This window comes from Pan troglodytes, chromosome 7, assembly GCF_028858775.2.
Source record: "Pan troglodytes isolate AG18354 chromosome 7, NHGRI_mPanTro3-v2.0_pri, whole genome shotgun sequence".
Taxonomy (NCBI): Eukaryota; Metazoa; Chordata; class Mammalia; order Primates; family Hominidae; genus Pan; species Pan troglodytes.
Window position 1 is genome coordinate 64,329,510 of NC_072405.2, and position 20,385 is coordinate 64,349,894.

Below are 20,385 nucleotides of genomic sequence, written 5' to 3' on the forward strand. Positions count from 1 at the left end.
TCCAATAATGGTAAAGGAAGGAGCATGAGAAGAAAAGAGTCCAGGAAAACCACTGTGTAAGGAATGGTGAGTTAGCCAGTTTTACTGGAGTTTCAGGTATTCAAAAGCTGGGTAAGGTAAGGCTTTAAAATTAATTTCAATTAAATCATGAAGGGAGTTAAACACCAAGTAAAAAAGCGTAGACTTTGAGTATATAAAGTAAAAAAGTATGGACTTGTACCAAGTAAAAAAGTATAGACTTGTACCAAGTAAAAAAGTACAAACTGGTGGGGCATGCCTGTAATTCCAGCTATTTGGGAGGCTGAGGTACGAGAATCACTTGAATCTGGGAGACGGAGGTTGCATTGAGTCGAGACTGCACCACTGCACTGCAGCCAGGGTTACAGAGTAAGACTGTCTCAAAAAGGAAAGAAAGAAAAGAGGGAAATCCTATCACGTGATACAACATAGATGAACCTTGAGGACATTATGTTAACTGAAATAAGTCAATGACAAAAAGACAAACACCGTATGATTTCACTCATATGAGGTATCTAAAGTGGTCAAAGTCTTAGAAAAGTAGAATGGTGGTTGCTAGGAGCTGGAGGAATGGGAAATGGGAAGTTGGTGTTCAACAGGTATAGTCCGTTTTGCAAGATGAAAAAATTCTAGAGACCTGTTGCTCAATAATGTGAATGTACTTAACAGTACTGAACTGTATGCTTAAAAATGGTTAAGATAGTACATGTACGTGTTTTTACCATAATTTGTTTTACTATGTTTTACCATATTATGTGTTTACCATATGTTTTACCATAATGTTTTTACCATAATTTATATTTTAAAATATAAATCAGACTATATATATACCAAAGACTATATAAAAGTCATAATCAAAATATAATCATCCCATTTTATTTTTTGAGAGACAGTGTCTCACTCTGTTGCCCAGGCTGGAGTGCAGTGGCACAATCATAGTTCACTGTAACCCTGACCTCCTGGCTTCACGATATCCTCCCACCTCAGCCTCCCAAGGTGCCCGGATTACAAGTGTGAGCCACCAAGCATAGCCCATTCATCCCATTTTCTAAGTGATTCAGTTAACATAACATTTATTGCATTTAACAAGAATGGGGTAAAAAAGAAAAAAAGGAGAACATGACATTTGTAGGGTTTTTTTTTTTTTTTGTAGTGTTATACTCTCTGAAAGTATAATTACGAGGCAGGCAGGCTTTTCTCCTCTTCATCCTCCTTCATCTCTTTGCAAAAACTAACATTACTGACCATTCCCACTTTTTACTAAAACCTCACCTGCTGACTTCTGTCACACAAATTTACTTGTTCTCTTACCTCTCTGCCAGTTCTCTTTCAGTCAGCTCTGGCACTTCTTCCTTGGCCTTCTCCTTCAGTGCTACATCTCCTGAAGTCTGTTCTCAGCACTTTTCTTTCTTTCTCACCTGCCTTGTAAAGCTCATGGCTTAAGTAACTGTCTCAGTGCAAATGACTGAAATCTCCATCATCAATTCCGACTTTCACCCAAACTCCAGTCCAATATTTCCAAAAACCTAGGCATAGAAATATATTCCTATCCTACAAGTTACCATAAATTCTATCACTGGCCCCCACCCACTAAATGTCTGTAGCACTCCCCTCACGGCCCCAACTCCTGCCTGTAGTGACAATAAGTCTCCAGGGATTAGCAAATGTTCCCTAGGGGATACAATCACCTCTGGTTGAGAACCACTGACCTAGACATGCTTGTAGAATATAAAAATAAATCAATGAGATTCAAAATATAATAATTGAAAATAAAAATCTGTCCTAAAACTAAAAAAGAAAAAGCAATTTACCTTTTCAGCTAATTGTTCCGCTGTTATCTGTGGGTCATACGGAATGGGGTCACCTAAATAGGTCCGTAACTTCACTGGAAAACCTCCATACATTGGAGCAAATGGATAGCGGAATTTCTCATAAAGCCACCTAAATAACCCTGTTTTAGAGTAAACACAATCATTTTAACTTGTTAAGTATTCTGACCATGTAACTGTAAACTTTCAAATTAATTATGTAGGACTTACAGGAAGGTGGCAAAAAGTATCACTTCTTGGCAATTAATACAATTTTTTTAAAAAGAAGAGCTTTTCATCAATTTTAACAAATATATCACACCAATGCAAGATATTAATAATAGGAGAAACTAGGGGGTGGTGAGAAGATTTATGACAACTCTCTGTACTTTCTATAAACATAAAAATGCCCCCCAAAAAAGTTTATTAATTATTTTTTAAAATGAGCTTTTAAAGTACAGGAATTTAACAAAAATAAGTAAACAATGAATAAATAAAAATAAAAATACAGTAATTTTAAAAGGCAAACAAGTTACTATTATTGCAAAACAAAGGCTAAACTGCTACCAAACTACTAGAGGTGAAAAAGTCTAGAGTCTCACAAATAAGTAACTTAGATAAATAAAAGACCAAAAAAAGGAAGAATAAATTTATGTAAATATGAGACTATAATGCAAAATAAACTAGGTAAAGACAAAATAATATTATGAATTAGGAAAAACACATCAAAGCAAATAACTACTAATACTAATGACCAAATATGAAATTTACCAGGATTAAATAAAAGTGGTAGTAATGTAAAAATAAACTGACAGACTAAATATTAAAAAACATCTAAAATATCATCAAAGGAATCCAAAACAGGCAGGCCATATGGAACACACAGTCATGGATTGTACCAAAAGTTGAAAGTATTGCTTACACATCAAAACACAGAATACACCCTATCCTACAGGTCACACACACACACACACACAAAATCACTAGATACTAATTTTTGGAATATTCAACTTTAAAGTAAAAAAAATAAAAAAAAAGCACAGGTAAAATGAATAAACAAAACTTCTGGAATAATTTCTGATTTGCCATTAAATTCTAAATAAATGAGCCAAGAAAAAATTAGAAGAAATAGGCTGGGCACAGTGGCTCACACCTGTAATCCCAACACTCTGGAAGACCAAGGGCGGGGGGGGGGGGGGGGTGGATCACCTGAGGTCAGAAGTTCGAGACCAGCCTGGCCAACATGGCAAAACCTTGTCTCTGCTAAAAATACAAAAATTAGCTAGGCATGCTGGCACATGCCTGTAGTCCCAGCTACTCTGGAGGCTGAGGTGGGAGAATCACTTGAAGCTGAGAGGTGGAGGTTGCAGTGAGCCGAGATCATGCCAGCATACTACAGCCTGGGCAATAGAGAGAGACTCTGTCTCAAAAAAAAAAAAAGTAAATAAATAAATAAATAAATCCACAACAAAAGTTAAAGATCTCATCAATCTTCCTTTCCACTTTAAATCTGATAAAAAGGGAAAAAAATAAGACCTAAAAAAGAATGCAGTACCAACAAAATAGCAATGTTATACATAAAAGAAACAAGGACAGTTTAAAGCTCTTCAGAAGGGGACTTGTAAGTAGATAGGAACACTAACAATAATAGTGCTAGGATAAAAAACAAAACAAAACAAATAATGCCAGGAATATGTAATATAATCAATTAAATATAATACACAAACCATAGGATACAATAACAAGCTGAATACTTCAAAATAAGAAACAGGTATTGCAAAGAAAAAGCACACCTAATCATTAACATTGCTATAATTACATTAAAATCTGATTTTTTAAATCTATAAATGAAGGATAGGTAAAAAGAACTTTCCAATGTAAATGTATTATGGTACAAAATATTTTTTTTTTTTTTGTGACGGAGTCTCGCTCTGTCGCCCAGGCTGGATTGCAGTGGCACGATCTCGGCTCACTGCAAGCTCCTCCTCCCTGGTTCACGCCATTCTCCTGCCTCAGCCTCCTGAGTAGCTGGGACTATAGGTGCCCACCACCACGCCTAGCTAATTTTGTTTGTATTTTTAGTAGAGACGGGGTTTCACCACCTTAGCCAGGATGGTCTCAATCTCCTGACCTCGTGATCCACCCACCTCGGCCTCCCAAACTGCTGGGATTACAGGCATGAGCCACCACTCCCGGCCGGCACAAAATATTTTTAAAAACAACAAGAAGTGACAAATAAACCAAAGCAAATGCTATTTCCTTAGGTAGTTAATCTTAGTTCAATATCATATTTTCATCCATTTTTAAAGCTGTAACTTCTGGGGTGAGTTAAAAAGATTGTTGGGATAGTTTGTAAATGTATTCTAAACCTTGTCACCATGGTTTAAAACAATAAACTAGCTAATTCACTGTGAAGTTTTTAAAAGCCCATTTGAAGAACTTCAGTGTGTATATGTACTCTCAACAAAAATACAGCATTAAGAACTGTCATTACGTAGAACTAGTTATCATTTGGACTTTAAACAGAAAAACGTCTAAATAGTATATCCATTTTCTAAAGATAATAATTCAAAAGGTTTCCTTGTAGGGTTCAACAGCCCAAATATTTTAAAAATTACATTGTAATTTAAAACCATACAAATCAGAACTTACTTGTTCCTCCAAGTGATCTAAATCCTTCTCGAATATTTTGTGTAAACATAGGAATAATGGGCTAAAGAAAAGGAGAATTTGAATTAAAAAGTAAATAAATTAATCCATTCAATGTCTCCATTAGAGTAACTAATGCAAACTTTTTTTTTTTTTAAGAAAGAGAAAAGGCACCTATGGCCATGCCACCCTGAACATGCCCAATCTCGTCTGATCCCAGAAGCTAAGCAGGGTCGGGTCTGGTTAGTACTAGCATGGGAGAAAGAGAAAAGGGGTACAAATTCATTAGCATGGGGGTGTGAGGGGATCACAAAGTGATTATGCAAACTTTTGAGGGCCTGTTTGATATTATGAAAATAAAATATTTTTAAAATAGAAGCACACGATTAGTCTATCAACTAAATTCAACTTGATCATTTGTAAAAATAGAAATTGAAAACACTACCCTCCAGTGGTAATATATAATATTTCATTGACCAATTTTCCTAACATTCCACATAAAACCTTGAAACTCAAAATAGAGATTACAGTAATCATTAATTTCACTAAATAAAATGCATGTGGTAAACTGAATTGTCTTTAGTGGGCTACTGAATAGTACGCTCACTGGAGAAAAGTTGCAAGCAGGGATTCTAAGGGTAATTTTTCGGGGGGAGTTGGGGACAGAGTCTCACTCTGTGGCTCAGGCTGGATTGCAGTGGCATGATCATGGCTCACTGCAGTCTCAACCTCCCAGGTTCAAGCAATCCTCCTACCTTAGTTTCCCAAAGTGTTAGGATTACAGGCGTGAGCCACTGCACCTGGCTCCAAAGGGAAATTTATGTATATTTAAATGACAAGTTTTGGCAAGATGCTGTCGTGGAATTGGTAAAATTTTTTGTGACTCTATTAAATCTAAAATACTCAACATCAATGAAAAGTAACTATAAGACTCAACCACACAGACAAAAAGGAAAAGCACATATATTAAAGAATTTGGCCAGGTGCGGTGGCTTGTGCCTGTAATCCCAGCACTTTGGGAGGCCAAGACAGGTGGATCACTTGAGCCCAGGAGTTTGAGACCAGTCTGGGCAACATGGCAAAACCCTGTCTCTACAAAAAAATGTAAAAATTATCCAGTTGTGGTGGTACGTGCCTGTAGTCTCAGTTACCTGGGAGGCTGAGGTGGGAGGATTGCTTAAGACCAGGAGGCAGAGGTTGCAGTGAACCAAGATCACACCACTGCACTCCAGTAAGGGCAATAGAGCAAGACACTGTCTCCCAAAAAAAAAAAAAAAAAAAAAGAATTCTCCATAATTGTTTGATTTTAGAGAATTTCTGCTAATAAGTTCATGATTTTTATTCTCCAAAAATATCAATGATTCAGTATATTTTTAATAATGAAGACCTTAAATACATATAAAATAATGAAGTATTGATATGTAAAGAGGTTATGCCACTGTGAATACTAAAGTAGATAAAAAATTGAATGAAACACTTAAAAATATACATAATATACTGAATTAAATGTTTCAGAATAGATAAAATTTTGGTTGGGGGAGTATTACATTACTTACAGTCAACCATGAGTAAATGCCTAATATAAAATTACCTGCTTAATAGGTAAGATATTTAAATAAGCTTAAAAGTTATTCCTACTAAGCTTTGGAAAACAGTAAAATACAGTGGACTGAAGGAAAGAGACTACAGGCAAAGCCTTCATAAAACCTACTACTTCACATATAACTAACCAATCATTTGTTATATCACTCCTCTCACCAGAAGGAAGACGCCTAATATACTGCAAGGACACTGTTTTGTTCACTGTTGTATAGCACCTAGAACTGTGCCTGGAATCCACTAGGTGCTAATAGAAAGTGAGATGGAGGAATTAAACAAAGAGTGAGTAAACAGAGCAAAGAGACAATGCTTCTAAATGAATTAATTTGTATTCTCTGAATACAAAAGTCAGAAATAGACAGCAGCAATCTCAAAATCAGTTAGGAAAAGGGGAGAAGTTAGGTAAAGAAAAGAAGCGCAGTCAGGGCCGGGCATGGTGGCTCATGCCTGTAATCCCAGCACTTTGGGAGGCCAAGGCAGGCAGATCACTTGAGGTCAGGAGTTCGAGACCAGCCTGGCCAACATGGTGAACCCCATCTCTACTAAAAATACAAAAATCAGCTAGGCATGGTGGCCAGTGTCTGTAATCCCACCTACTCGGGAGGCTGAGACAGGAGAATCACCTGAACCCGGGAGGTGGAGGCCGCAATGAGCAGAGATCACGCCACTGCGCTCCAGCCTGGGTGACAGAGCAAGACTCTGTCTCAAAAAAATTAAAAGTAAAAAAGAGCAGTCAAATGAAGAAATTAAAATTTGATGGAGTTAACTGATAAAGCTAAAACACAAGAAGATAAAGAAGATAAAATACACTGAATTATTTATACATATAAGTAAATATAGTTTATTTGCTTGTTTTTGTAGAGATGGGGTCTTGCTTTGTTGCTCAGGCTAGTCTTGAACTGGTTTCAAGGGATCCTCCTGCCTCAGCCTCCCAAAGTGCTGGGATTACAGGCATGAGCCTCCATACCTGGCCTTTAATTATTATTATTATTATTTTGGTAGCTTCCACAATACTCAGACACTGAATTCTTCAGTAAAAAATTCAGACTGTTATCTGGAAATCACTACTAGTTTTGTAAAATAAAACTAGTTTTGTAAAATAAAATATTAGTATGGCTGAAATCCTAATGTTTTAGTTATAAAATGTCTTTATAGTTGAGAACCTAAAATGTCCAAGAAGAAACAGAAATATTTCAGCTCATGCATATACCATTTGCCACTTCCAACCAGTATGGCTGGATTTATATCTACTGACTGGCATGATCCCAGAATTCTGTATTGATGTATGCATTTAAAGACTTTCCTGTTGAAATATCATTCCTTAAATAGCTACCTCTCTAGAAGCTGGACATTTCTAGGGCCCACTAAATAAAAGAAAGCTTACCCTAGCAGGCTCAGTATTCCTCACTATAGTCTGGGAATATGGTTTCTACACTGGCACTCAAGCTTTCATCCTTAAAGCCACAAGCATTACTTTATCCCAACTTGATCTTGCAATATAATTATTAATTCCTCTTATTTAAGATGGAGTCTTGCTCTGTCGTCCGGGCTGGAGTGCAGGGGCATGATCTAGGCTCACTGTAACCTCCGCCTCCTGGGTTTTTAAGCAACTCTCCTGCCTCAGCCTCCCATGTAGCTGGGATTACAGGCATGCGCCACCACACCCGACTAACATTTTTGTGTGTTTTTAATAAAGACAGAGTTTGACCATGTTGGCCAGGCTGGTCTGGACCTCCTAACCTCAAGTGATCTGCCCACCTCAGCCTTCATTCCTTCTTTCATGCATACTTTGTACATGAAGGAGTTGCATCAGCAACCTAGAATTCAATTGCTTACATATATAAATGTGTGTCTGTCTGTATGTATGTGCACGCATGTGGGCAAGGGAGAGAGGGAGGGAGGGGAGGGAGGAAGGGGGGGAGAGGGGGAGAGAGAGAGAGAGAGAGAGAATATATATGTATAATTTTTTTATTTTTTGAGGCAGAGCCTTACTGTCGCCCAAGCTGGAACACAATGGTGCGATCTCGGCTCACTGCAACCTCTGCCTCCCAGGCTCCAGTCATCCTCCAACCTCAGCCATCTGAGTAGCTAAGACCATGCCCAGCTAATTTTTGTACTTTTAGCGGAGATGGGGTTTCACCATGTTGCCCAGGCTGGTCTCGAACTCCTGGCCTCAAGTGATCCTCCTGCCTTGGCCTCCGAAAGTGCTGGGATTACAGGCATGAGCCCCCATGTCCAGCTGAGAATGTACATTTTTAAAAACTATTACTGGGTCTTGACGTCTTAACTCTGTCACTAAAAATGTGGGAGACATTGTACAAGTTACTTACCATGTTTAAGCCTCACTTTCTTCAAGCATCAAATGGGAATAAATAATAATTATCTCTATCTCAAAGTTTTTTATGGATAAAGTGAGATAATTCATATAATTTTATTGAAACAAAATATTTTCTTTTATATCTGCTATTTACTTTACAATTAAAGTAAATGGACTAGTTATCTCCTCAACTTATTTAGACATGAAATTATCTAAAAGTTCTTACCAAAGTTGTAAGTCTCAAGAATTCACAAACCAGGGTGATTTGTATTATATCAAAAAGTCTGTCACTTTCAAATAAACCTTAATATTTTCTACCAATATTTTGTGAACTTGCCTTGACAATCAGGCTTTTTCCCCTTTAATTTCTATTACTATGTTACAGTTTAAATGTGGTTAATCCTGTAACAATAGCCTTAAATTTTGTTCACAGCTTATAATTTTGTGAGGCCTATTAAGGGATTTTCCAGAGGGAATACTTGTGCCACTTACAACTATATATATATATACATATATATTACTGAAAGACTTCCCTCACGTATCTGGGAAGCCCCTTCAGTCTTGGACGTCAGCAGACTCACTGTGCAATGTAGTCAGGAATGGCAACAGTACTGGTTGCCTCGAGTTCTGAACTGTGTGCTCTGCTCTACTGCTGCCTTGCTGAATGACCAGATCCCTTCCATCCCTCCATCTCTCTGTGCCTGAGTCTCCTCATCTGCAACATTGGAATAATTATATGCATCACCTCCTTACTGAATAGGAGTATAAGATAAAGTGTTTAAAAGTGCTATGAGATGTTGGGGTGGCAAAATATTTATCAAACTTATAAGATTTCTGTTTGTTTTTAAACTTATAAAAAGGTATTTCTTAAACTTTCTAAAGTTTTATATAAAAATCTCAATTAAATTATCTAGATTATTTAAATTAATTATCTGGAAACTCGAGGATTAGAAAGAGTTATTTTCTCTGTATCATTTATCTCTTTCAGGCCTTCTTCCAAGCAATATGTTGCCGAAAATGTAAACTTAAGGATGAGGAATTGGAATCCCATGGCATATTTATGTGATTTTAAATCTATTTTTGTCATCTTTATCTTAAACTTTTGAAGAAACAATTCTTTCAAAATATAAACTTGAAAGCTGAACCATCTTTGATTAGGATTTTAGTTTTTATCACTGTTTTCATATACATTATATTGATTATTCTTAATTTTTGTATAACTGCATATATCCTTTTGTATTCTATATTATTCATATAGTCGAGGTTTTTGTTTCCTATGTCAGTGCTTAAGACTGGGAAATAAGTAAAATGTGCCATAATTCATTTTCTATACAACTAAAAAACTAAGTTACTGACAATATTCTCTAACTGGCCTGGAAAAAGAACAATACTCTATCAAACATAATTTCTTTTTCTGACATTCGGAATTAAAATAAACAGAAAACGAAGGAGAAACTTTCCATAGGTAATAGATAAGTGTTTCATAGGCTAAAGTACAATATGGAGACCAAAAGGCTGAGAAATACTTTCCGAAGGCAAAGTAAAAGAACAAAACGACATTCAAATTCTCCAGTCTTTTTTTTTTTTTTCTCTGAGACAGAGTCTCACTCTGTCACCCAGGCTGGAGTGCAGTGGTGCGATCTCAGCTCACTGCAACCACTACCTCCTGGGTTCAAGCAATTCTCCTGCCTCAGCCTCCCGAGTAGCTGGGATTACAGGCGTGCACCACCATGCCCAGCTAATTTTTGTATTTTTAGTACAGATGGGGTTTCATCATGTTGGCCAGGCTGGTCTCAAACTCCTGACCTCGTGATCCATCCGCCTCGGCCTCCCAAAGTGCTGAGATTACAGGCGTGAGCTACCACACTCGGCCTATATACTAATTTTTAAGGTATTGCAGCGAAAGTATCTAAGTTCTTATACAATTTGGCTCATTACTTAACCATTAATTTTAAATTTGACTAAGCTTTACTTCAATAATTAATTTTATATAACTCACCACTTTTGCATCAATTGCAACCTGAGCGAAGCCTCTGCGATGACCCCATACGATGTTATAAGTTTCATCACTAATTAGGGCTTCTCGAACTCCACCTGGTGAGATAGCTAACAAGTGGCCACTCCTCAGAATTTCAACACATTTTTCTCTTGGTCCATGTAGAGCACAAAACACATCCAGTAATAAACTAAACCCTGTAAGAAACATGAGTATGAAGTTACAACATAAGTATTTCTTGTTTAATTCTTCAAAAGAAAAATCTTCACAAACTACATAGTGTACTATTTATACTTAAATCAGTAAACTTTTTTACTTGTTAAAATCAACAAAAACTCCAAAGGTTAACTTAAGCTTGATATTAAGCTTCTCTGGCTCAAATTCTTAAGTAAAACTCACAACAATCTTGACAAACAGGTATTCTTCTCCCCACTTTACAAATGAGAAAACTTGGGCTTACAGAATAATAGCTTGCTCAAAATCACACATCTAAGAAGTGGCAGGGCAGAGATTCCAGAGATAGGATTCTAATGGGATTCAGAAATGATATCCCATCAGCAATCAGAAATCTAATCTTCCATTAACCCTATAAAAAAGAGAATCACTCAGGAGAATGTGAATCAAACTATGCTTAGCTCTTCCAAAACTGGCAAGACCATGATCAAATCTATTTAAAAGTTAGATAATGCTAATTCTATAATTAAATTTTTAAAATAGCAAACATCATTAAGAGATTTTAATAAAGTGAGAGTGCTTGACTCAAGAGCAGCTAATTCCAAGTCTTAATATTATACAGCTTTTCAAATTACAACTGTTTATGGATGGAAGAAATAATCCTGTTAGTAATTAAATATTTTAATCAAATCCCATACTGGAACTTCTGAGGACTGATGTTAGTATACATTATTCCCTGAGAATGGGAAATATAGCGATGCATTTGATGTTAAAAACTACGCAGACTGGTCAGGCATGGTGGCTCACACCTATAATACCAGCACTTTGGGAAACAGAGGCAGGTGGATCACTTGCGGTCAGGAGTTCAAGACCAGCCTGGCCAATGTGGTGAAACCCTGTCTCTACTAAAAATACAAAAATCAGCCTGGCACGGTGGCACGTGTCTGTAATCCAGCTACTCAGGAGGCTGGGGCAGGAGAATGGCTTCAACTCAGGAGGGGGAGGTTGCAGTGAGCCAAAATCGTGTCACTGCACTGCAGCCTGGGCAACACAGCAAGACTCTGTCTCAAAGAAAAAAAACAAAAAACACTACGCAGACCAACCAAACTTCTCATTAAAGATCTGAGGCAAGTTTATAAATAGCATTAAGATTAAAATAATTGTCAGACCGGGTGTGGTGGTTCACACCTGTAATCCCAGCACTTTGGGAAGATGAGCGGGCAGACCACCTGAGGTCAGGAGTTTGAGACCAGCCTGGCCAACATGGCAAAACCCCATCTCTACTAAAAATACAAAAATTAGCTGGGCATGGTGGTGCACGCTTGTAATCCCAGCTACTCGGGAGGCTGAGGCAGGGAGAATTGATTTAACCCGTGAGGCGGAGGTTGCAGTGAGCCAAGATCAAGCCACTGCACTCCAACCTGGGCAACAGAGCAAGACTGTCTCAAAAAAAGTAAAAGAAAAGAAAATAATTGTCACCCCGCATTATATTAAATGTTCACTGATTCAACTAGATGCATTCTCATAATGAATGAATGAACAGGGAAGGATTCATACATAATAGGATAAAATATAAAATCTTTTTTTTGTTGTTTGTTTTTGGAAACAGGGCCTTGCTCTGTCACCCAGGCTGGAATGCAGGGGCACAATAGTAGCTCACTACGGCCTTGCTCTACTGGGCTCAAGCAATCCTCTCACTCAGCCTCCCAAGTAGCTGAGACTCCAGGCACTGTGCCACCATGCCTGGCTGATTTTTTAATTTTTATTTTTAGCAGAAACGAGGTCTTGCTATGTTGCCCAGGCTGGTTTCAACCTTCTGAGCTCCAGCAATCCTACTGCCTCAGCCTCACAAAGTGCTGGAATTACAGGTGTGAGCCATGGCACCCACCCTAAAATCTCTCTTGTGCTGAGAATTATAATGATTTTATTCCTTCAGAAAGCAAAGAAAGACTTAAGGTCTTAGTGTCTTAAGGTCTTTAATGATCTTTATGATCATTAAAAAGATCATAAAGAGGGAAATTTTTTGAAAAAGGCAAACGCTAAAAATATTCACATTTTATTATTGCTAAAAACGAAAAAAGTAGAAGCAACGTAATGCTCCATTAGAGAAAAACAGTTAAGTAAATGTTCTAGTCATACACTAAACGTTTTTCTTATAAAACATGGTAAAAATATTAATGCTAACATTAAATCTTAAAAAAAAACCCACAAAACTGTTTGCCTATGTCACTGTAAGTAAAAAAATGAAGTAAAATAAATCAAAATAAAAACATTATGTTAAGATGGTAAGATTATAATGATGTTCTGTTTTTTAGTTTCCAAATCTACTATAGTGATCATGTTAGTTTTTAACAGAAAACATAGCCATAAACAATATGTTTATACACAAATGGCTTTTCAGTGACACATGGATACCCAAAGCATTAACTGTTTATAGGCACTGAAGTAGATCATTACTTAATTCACTGTTTGGTTGTTTGTCTGGTTGATGTGTCAGCTTTTGCTTTTATACCAGAGAACATACTAACAACTCTCTTGGCTTGTTTCTGGTGATTCAGTGACAGAAGAAAATAAGATTTAATCTCAATGAGTTTACTCAAGAATGATTTTTGAAAAACTCTAAATCATTTGGTTAATTAATCTTTTTTTAAAAAAAATATAAGGTCGGCTAGACGCAGTGCCTCACGCCTGCAATCTCAGTACTTTGGGAGGCCAAGGCGGGCGGATCACCTGAGGTCAGGAGTTCGAGACCAGCCTGGCCAACACGATGAAACTCCATCTCTACTAAAAGTACAAAAATTAGCCAGGTATGGTGGCAGGCGCCAGTAATCCCAGCTACTAGGGAGGCTGAGGCAGGAGAATCACTTGAACCTGAGGGGCGGAGGCTGCAGTGAGTCGCAATCGCACCATTGCACTCCAGCCTGGACAACAAGAGCGAGATTCCTTCTCAAAATAAATAAATATGTATATACACACACACACACACATACACACATATGGCCAGCTAGGCATGGTGGCTCATGCCTATAATCCTAGCATTTTGGGAAAGCGAGGTGGGTGTATCACCTGAGGTCAGGAGTTCAAGACCAACCTGCACAACATGGTGAAACCCTTCTCTACTAAAAATACAAAAATTAGCCAGGTGTGGTGGTGGGCATCTGCAATCCCAACTACTTGGGAAGCTGAGGTACAAGAATCGGTTGAACTACTTGGGAGGCTGAGGTACGAGAATCAGAGGTTGCAATGAGCCAAGATTATGCCACTGCACTCTAGCCCAGGTGACAGAGCAAGACTCTGTCTCGAATATATATATATATACACACACACACACACACACACGTGTATATATATATTTATATATATTTATTATATATAATACATACATTATATTATATTTATATTATATATAAAATACATACACTATATAATATATATTTATATTATATATAAAATACATACATATATATTATATATAAATATATATTACGTAATATATATTTATATATAATATATATATTACGTAATATATATTTATATTATATATAAATATATATTACGTAATATATATTATATATAAATATATTACGTAATATATATTTATATATAATATAAATATATATTACGTAATATATTTATATATAATATATATTACGTAATATATATTTATATTATATATAAAATATATATATTACGTAATATATATTTATATTATATATAAAATATATATTACATAATATATATTTATATTATATATAAAATATATATATTACGTAATATATATTTATATTATATATAAAATATATATTATGTAATATATATATTATATATAAAATATATATATTACGTAATATATATTTATATTATATATAAAATATATATATTACGTAATATATTTATATTATATATAAAATATATATTACGTAATATATTTATATTATATATAAAATATATATAATGTAATATATATTTATATTATACATAAAATATATATTATGTAATATGTATTTATGTTATATATAAAATATATATATTATGTAATATATATTTATATTATATAATATATATATTATATATTTATATTATATTTAAAATATATATTATATATTTATATTATATTTAAAATACATATATTATATATTATATATATTTATACACACACACACACACACACACATAGCCTTTACAAACAGATTTTTTTAAATGTAGTCTTCACAGCTGGGTGCAGTGGCTCGCACTTGTAATCCCAAAACTTTTGAAGGCCACAGTGGGAGGATCACTTGAGGCCAGGAATTTGAGACCAGCCTGGGCAACATAGCAAGACCCCATATCTAAATAAATAAATAAATATAAATAATGTAGTACTCAATCTTATTGTTATAAATCTTATCAGGCAAGTTACACATGATAAGAGACATGATGTATGTACTTTTTAGGGTAGTATAATATTACATGAAGACAAAATATATCTTTTTTTTTTTTTTTTTGAGAAGGAGTCTTACTCTGTTGCCCAGGCTGGAGTGTAGTGGCATGATGTCAGCTCACTGTAACCTCTGCCTCCCGGGTTCAAGTGATTCTCTTGCCTCAGCTTCCCGAGTAGCTGAGCCTACAGAAGGCCTATGAGCCACCATACTGGACTAATTTTTGTATTTTTAGTAGAGACGGGGTTTCACCATGTTGGCCAGGCTGGTTTTGAACTCCTGACCTCAGGTGATTTGCCCACCTCATCCTCCCAAAGTGCTGGGATTATAGGCATGAGCCACTGTGCCAAGCCAAGACAAAATATATCATGACTTTTTTTTTTTTTACTAATTTTAATTTGCTATCAAACTGAGAGTTATCAAACTCTAATTATAACAAAATTAAACTCCAAAAATCAGTATTTCATGAAAAAATTCATTATGTGAAATATCAACTATGCGCTAAATCAAAATATAAATTGGCAAAAATCACAATTTACTTTTTAAAGTTACAGTTCAAGATACAACTTAAAAAAATAACAATACCTGCTTATAAAGGATAAAGTTACTAATTGAGAATATTCAGACTTCACCACTACACAATATATGCATATAAAAACGCTGCATTTATACCTCTTTAATATATAAAAATATATTTTTTAAAAAAGGAAAATTTAAAAATTTTAAAAACATTATATTGTATGCCATAAATACAATTTTCACTTAAAAATAAACAATTTTAAAATGTATAAAATAAAAAAGAAATGAGCTAACATTTTTGGCCACAATGTCTTTATTTTTAGATACATTGCCTAAAAAGGATAATTAGATATTCCCATATTAGAGTTCCAAGAGTGTTACACACACCCTAAAAGGCAAAAAGCTTTTTCAAATGACGTTAGAGAGCTCAGGATAGAGACGACCACATAACTTGGTTTTGTTAATAAAACATTTTTACATTACTATCTACAGTGAAAGTTTACCTGGAATTTTAAAGACAAAGTGATCAGCTACTACTCGGCAAGTTCTGCCTTTGTGTATAAATATTTTAGCCATGAAATAGTAAAAATCTATAGGAATAGCTCCATGATAAAAAATTATAAGTGCTGGTCCATCTTCTGGTATTTTTTCCATTCCATGAACTTCATAACCTGTTTGAAAGACAAAATGCAAATACTTAAAATATATTCATTAATTCGTTTACACTAAAGGATGGTTGGTAGCTCAGTCTTTTCTCACAAAAGTACACTAGTCTTCCTGGTTCTCTTCCCCTTTCCCCCTTCTTCCCTCTCTTTCCTCTTCTCTTTCTTTCTTGAACAAATCAGTCCTACAGCCATTAGGTGGGCCACAGTGAAGCAGACAACCTGTGTGGAGAGGTAGCCTGGAGTGTTGGCGCCAGACACTAAGGAAGGCACTCACACAGGTGGCGCGGAGTGGGGAGTCAGAACCAGAGCAGAGTCATGAGGGCACTGCACAGAAGAGAGCCTATCACAGGTTGGGGGGCTGCTGAGGGGGAAGAGAGGAGGCAAGGGTCACGGAAGCTTGGGAGTCAGAGCCTGAGTGAAATGCGGGCATCCACAACCAGCAGCAGCCTGGCAGGAGGGGCCAGAGCCCGAGACAGGTGGCCTGGTGTAGGGCATCACAGCCTGAGCAGCTGGACAGGGCACTGTACAGAGTGGTGGCCTGGCACAAGCAGGGACAGGGCATCCATGAGTTGTAGGGGAAGGCAGCAATGATGGGAGATGGGTTACACACAGGGCGACTGATCAAATGAGTCAACATAGTAAGAATAACGGGAGCCAGGTTTCACTGTTAGAGGAGGGGGTTGAAAACATTAAAAATACTGTACAGTATTACTAGTAAGAGAAACTCTGTAGCCACAAGGGTACATCACTCCCACCCTACTGATGAGAAAAAGCCTGAAGTACAAATCTTTTTTTCTTAAGCATGTCAGAGAACAGAGGTCACAAGGCAACCAGGCGAACTGAACTTCAAAGGGTGATAAACCCCTCTAAGGAAAGACAAAAACTGAGAATGGGAGGAAGAGGCAGATGCCATAAAAGAGGGTAAGAAGAAGTGACATATTACAAAATACTTAAAGTCCCGGGGTAGGCTAGTATTGAATGTAGAATCTCTGGAAGCCCCAGATAGTCACTTTCCAACTCTCCTCCACAGACCTCAGTGTGTGCTCACAAGAAAGATTAGGGGTGAAGCTGGAGAGTAAAGAGAGCCCCTGCTAATGGTACAGGGAACAAAACCCCACTCACTTCCTGGAAGTTTATCTCATAGAAGAAAACCTGTCAGGCACTGGGAAAGGGGCAGGAAACCCTTTCACTCCCTCTAAGAAAAGGGTATATGCAAAAGGCACGTAATGCTGGGAGGGGCAGAACTCCACTCCCCTGCCCCACACACTCCTCCACCCTCACCAGCCCAGTGTCAGGCAAAAGTCCACTATTCTAGAGAAGGGGTAGAAGCAAAATTATCTACCACTGGGCAGCGGGGGTGGGTGGCAGGAAACTCTAAGGGGCCCAGAGTCCTTAAGTGACATAAAGCAGATATCTACCACGGGGGCAGTGGCAGCAAACTTGCTCCCATCACAAAACCCCCAACACAGGGAAAAGGGAAAGGAACACAGAAAGCCTCACCCCTAAGCCCCAGGAATACAGAGCCCCATAAGATTTTAGCTAAACCTGAAAACTGAGGAGTGCTATACCCCAGCCCCAGGGGGAATGAGGGCAGGGGCATGAACAAGGGGTGTGAGGAGTCCCCAAGTACCCCCATGTGGAGTTATAAGCAAAGGCGACCTTTTCCTGGGGTCGCAGGAGGGGCGTGAAGAGACTCTTCCTGTGGCAAAGGCATACAGGACTGAAGGTGGAGCAGAAACCACCAAAAAATCCCTCTACTTCAGGCCCTACACTATGCACAAGATAACAGTAGGAGTCTGAAGTCTGTGCTGAACTGAAGGCAGCTGTAGCGCAGCAATAAAAGCCAAATCCAGTTCACTCAGTAGATTGAATCCACCTCCAACCAACCACCAATGGCCTGACAGATTCTTAGTCATAAATCCTATTTATGAGCCAATTCTCAGTCATAAATACTATTTACCTCAGTTGTCACTGTTCTTTTGCAAACAATGGCCAGAATTCAATAAAAAATATGACATAAAATAGCAAGAAAAAAAACCCACTGTCAAGAGCTAAAACAATTAACACACCCAAATGTTGAAACTATCAGATGGAAACTATAAAATAACTATGATTAAGTTAAAGGGGAATGCAGTGGCTCACGCCTGTAATCCCAACACTTTGGGAGACTGAGATGGTAGGACTTTTGAGCCCAAGAGTTAGAGATCAGCCTGGGCAACACGGCAAGACCCACCTCTGCAAAAATGTAAAAAAATTAATTGGGCATGGTGGCATGTGCCTGTACTCTCAGTTACTTGGGAGGCTGAGGTAGGAAGATTGCTCGAGCCCAGAAGTTGAAAGCTGTAGTGAGCTATGATCATGCCACTGCACTCCAGGCTGGGTGACAGTGCGAGACCCTGACTCTAAAAATAAAAATAAATAAATAAACGTAAAGGATCTAGTGGAAAAGGTAGATACATGCATAATCAGATTAGGAATTTCAGCAGAAAGATGGAAACTATAAAAAAATAGAGTCAAATAGAAAGGCTGTAAACTTAAATGAGCTCTAAAGATTTGATATTAGTAACATAACAATGTTAATTTTCCAATTTTAATGGGTTTACTGAGGTTAAGTATGAGAACATCCTTATTTGCAGAAGCCATCAAGTAAGTTACAACTTCCCTGAGATAACATGACCTACAGTAAATTTAAAAATGAGTCATAAAATAATTCATCAATAAAAGCAAAAAAAGTAGGCCAGGTGTGATGGCTCAAGCCTGTAATGCCAGTTCTTTGGGAGGCCAAGGCAGGAGGATTGCTTGAGGCTAGGAGTTCAAGATCAGCCTGGGCAAATCAGTGAAATCCCTGTCTCTACAAAAAAAAAAAAAAAAAAAATTAAGTAAATACAGTCCGGGCACAGTGGCTCGTGCCTATAATACCAGCACTTTGGGAGGGTGAGGCGGGAGGATCACCTGAGGTCAGGAGTTCGAGACCAGCCTGGCCAACATGGTGAAACCCCATCTCTACTAAAAATACAAAAATTAGCCAGGTGTGGTGGCATGTGCCTATAGTCCCACCTACTCGGGCGGCTGAGGCAGGAGAATCACTTGAACTTGGGAGGCGGAGGTTGCAGTGAACTGAGCTCACACCACTGCACTCCAGCCTGGGACACAAGAGTGAGACTCTGTCTCAAAAATAAATAAATAAATATAAATAAAAATTAAAAATACATATTTTTAAAACAGGAAAAATTACTGACTCAATGTAAAATACAATACCATTTACACTGTTATATATACACAGATATCATAACGCTGTAAACTTTAAGTTCATTCACAAACATAAGACTTCATTTTTATGTATTTAAAGAATTTTTTAGAAATTTCCTCATTCTATTCATGAAAAAAACAAAAATGATTTTGTACAATCTTATTACATGTGGGGGAAAAACTTTAATCACAGATTTGAACTAGACTACAAGAAAATCTCTGTCCTGTAGTAGAAGAGAGATCAGAGGCTCATGCCATCCCTGCCCCTTCCTTCCACACTGCAAGCCCTATTTTATGTCTCTGTAAACAGAAGAAAGGGTTTCAGTAGTGGGAGTAAATGACAGGATGAAAGGTGGTGGACCTGGAGAGGGGATGACATCTGGAAGGTTCCTGCTAACACAGCCTCAGTTCCAGGCTGGCTGTTTTTTCTCCTCCCTTAGCTAACATTACCTGCCTGCTGTCCTCTATATGGCTACCAAGGCCAACAAATTTATTTCTTACAGCAACGCTGTGCTGTTGGCGGTTAGTAGGGAATAGAAAAGACTTAAGTAAGATCCACCTATGCCTCAGAGGAAAATCACAGAAGTTGGGAAGTCAGGATATTCTAAGGAGTGAATAAAATGGTGATCATGGCACTAGCCATAAGATCTACATTCCCTTCCCATGTCACCACTGTCAGACACACCATTACAGACCACAGCCTCCACGGGTCCTGGCAAAAAGAAAAAAGTGAGCATCCAGAGATCAAGGGCAGAATCAGGCTCAAAGAAAAAGCGTGAAAAAGAAGGAAATCTAGAGTGGTTGTAATAGGAAAGGCAAGTAAGTTCTTAGGGCCATATTCCTCCACATAGAACAGCTGTCTCAAGAAAGGCTGCCACTTGTATAGAAGACAAAAGTAAAGTCCAGAATATGGAAATCTGAAAATATTAGTCTGTTTCTTTCCTTAAGTATATTCCTGTCTGATCAGCTACGA

General features: G+C 37.3%; 1 protein-coding gene across 14 annotated transcripts in view; it reads right to left on the bottom strand.

Annotated features, from left to right (window-relative positions):
* TMEM68 (transmembrane protein 68) overlaps positions 1–20,385 on the bottom strand; it is a 79,275-nt gene that overhangs the window by 44,128 nt on the left and 14,762 nt on the right. For 10 of the 14 annotated variants that reach the window (XR_010159556.1, XR_008536732.2, XR_010159557.1 and 7 more), the window contains 4 exons: positions 16,002–16,169; positions 10,391–10,584; positions 4,479–4,539; positions 1,830–1,969 (listed from right to left, as the gene is read on the bottom strand). Coding sequence is in view for 8 of the 14 variants with exons in the window: in XM_001154221.7 (XP_001154221.1) it covers positions 1,830–1,969; positions 4,479–4,539; positions 10,391–10,584; positions 16,002–16,169 (563 nt within the window). In the remaining 6 variants the exon portion in view is untranslated. Of the gene's footprint in view, positions 1–1,329; positions 1,545–1,829; positions 1,970–4,478; positions 4,540–10,390; positions 10,585–16,001; positions 16,170–20,385 lie in introns of all 14 variants that reach the window. The other 4 variants (XR_010159558.1, XR_008536734.2, XM_009455411.5 and 1 more) reach the window with 2 other exon arrangements.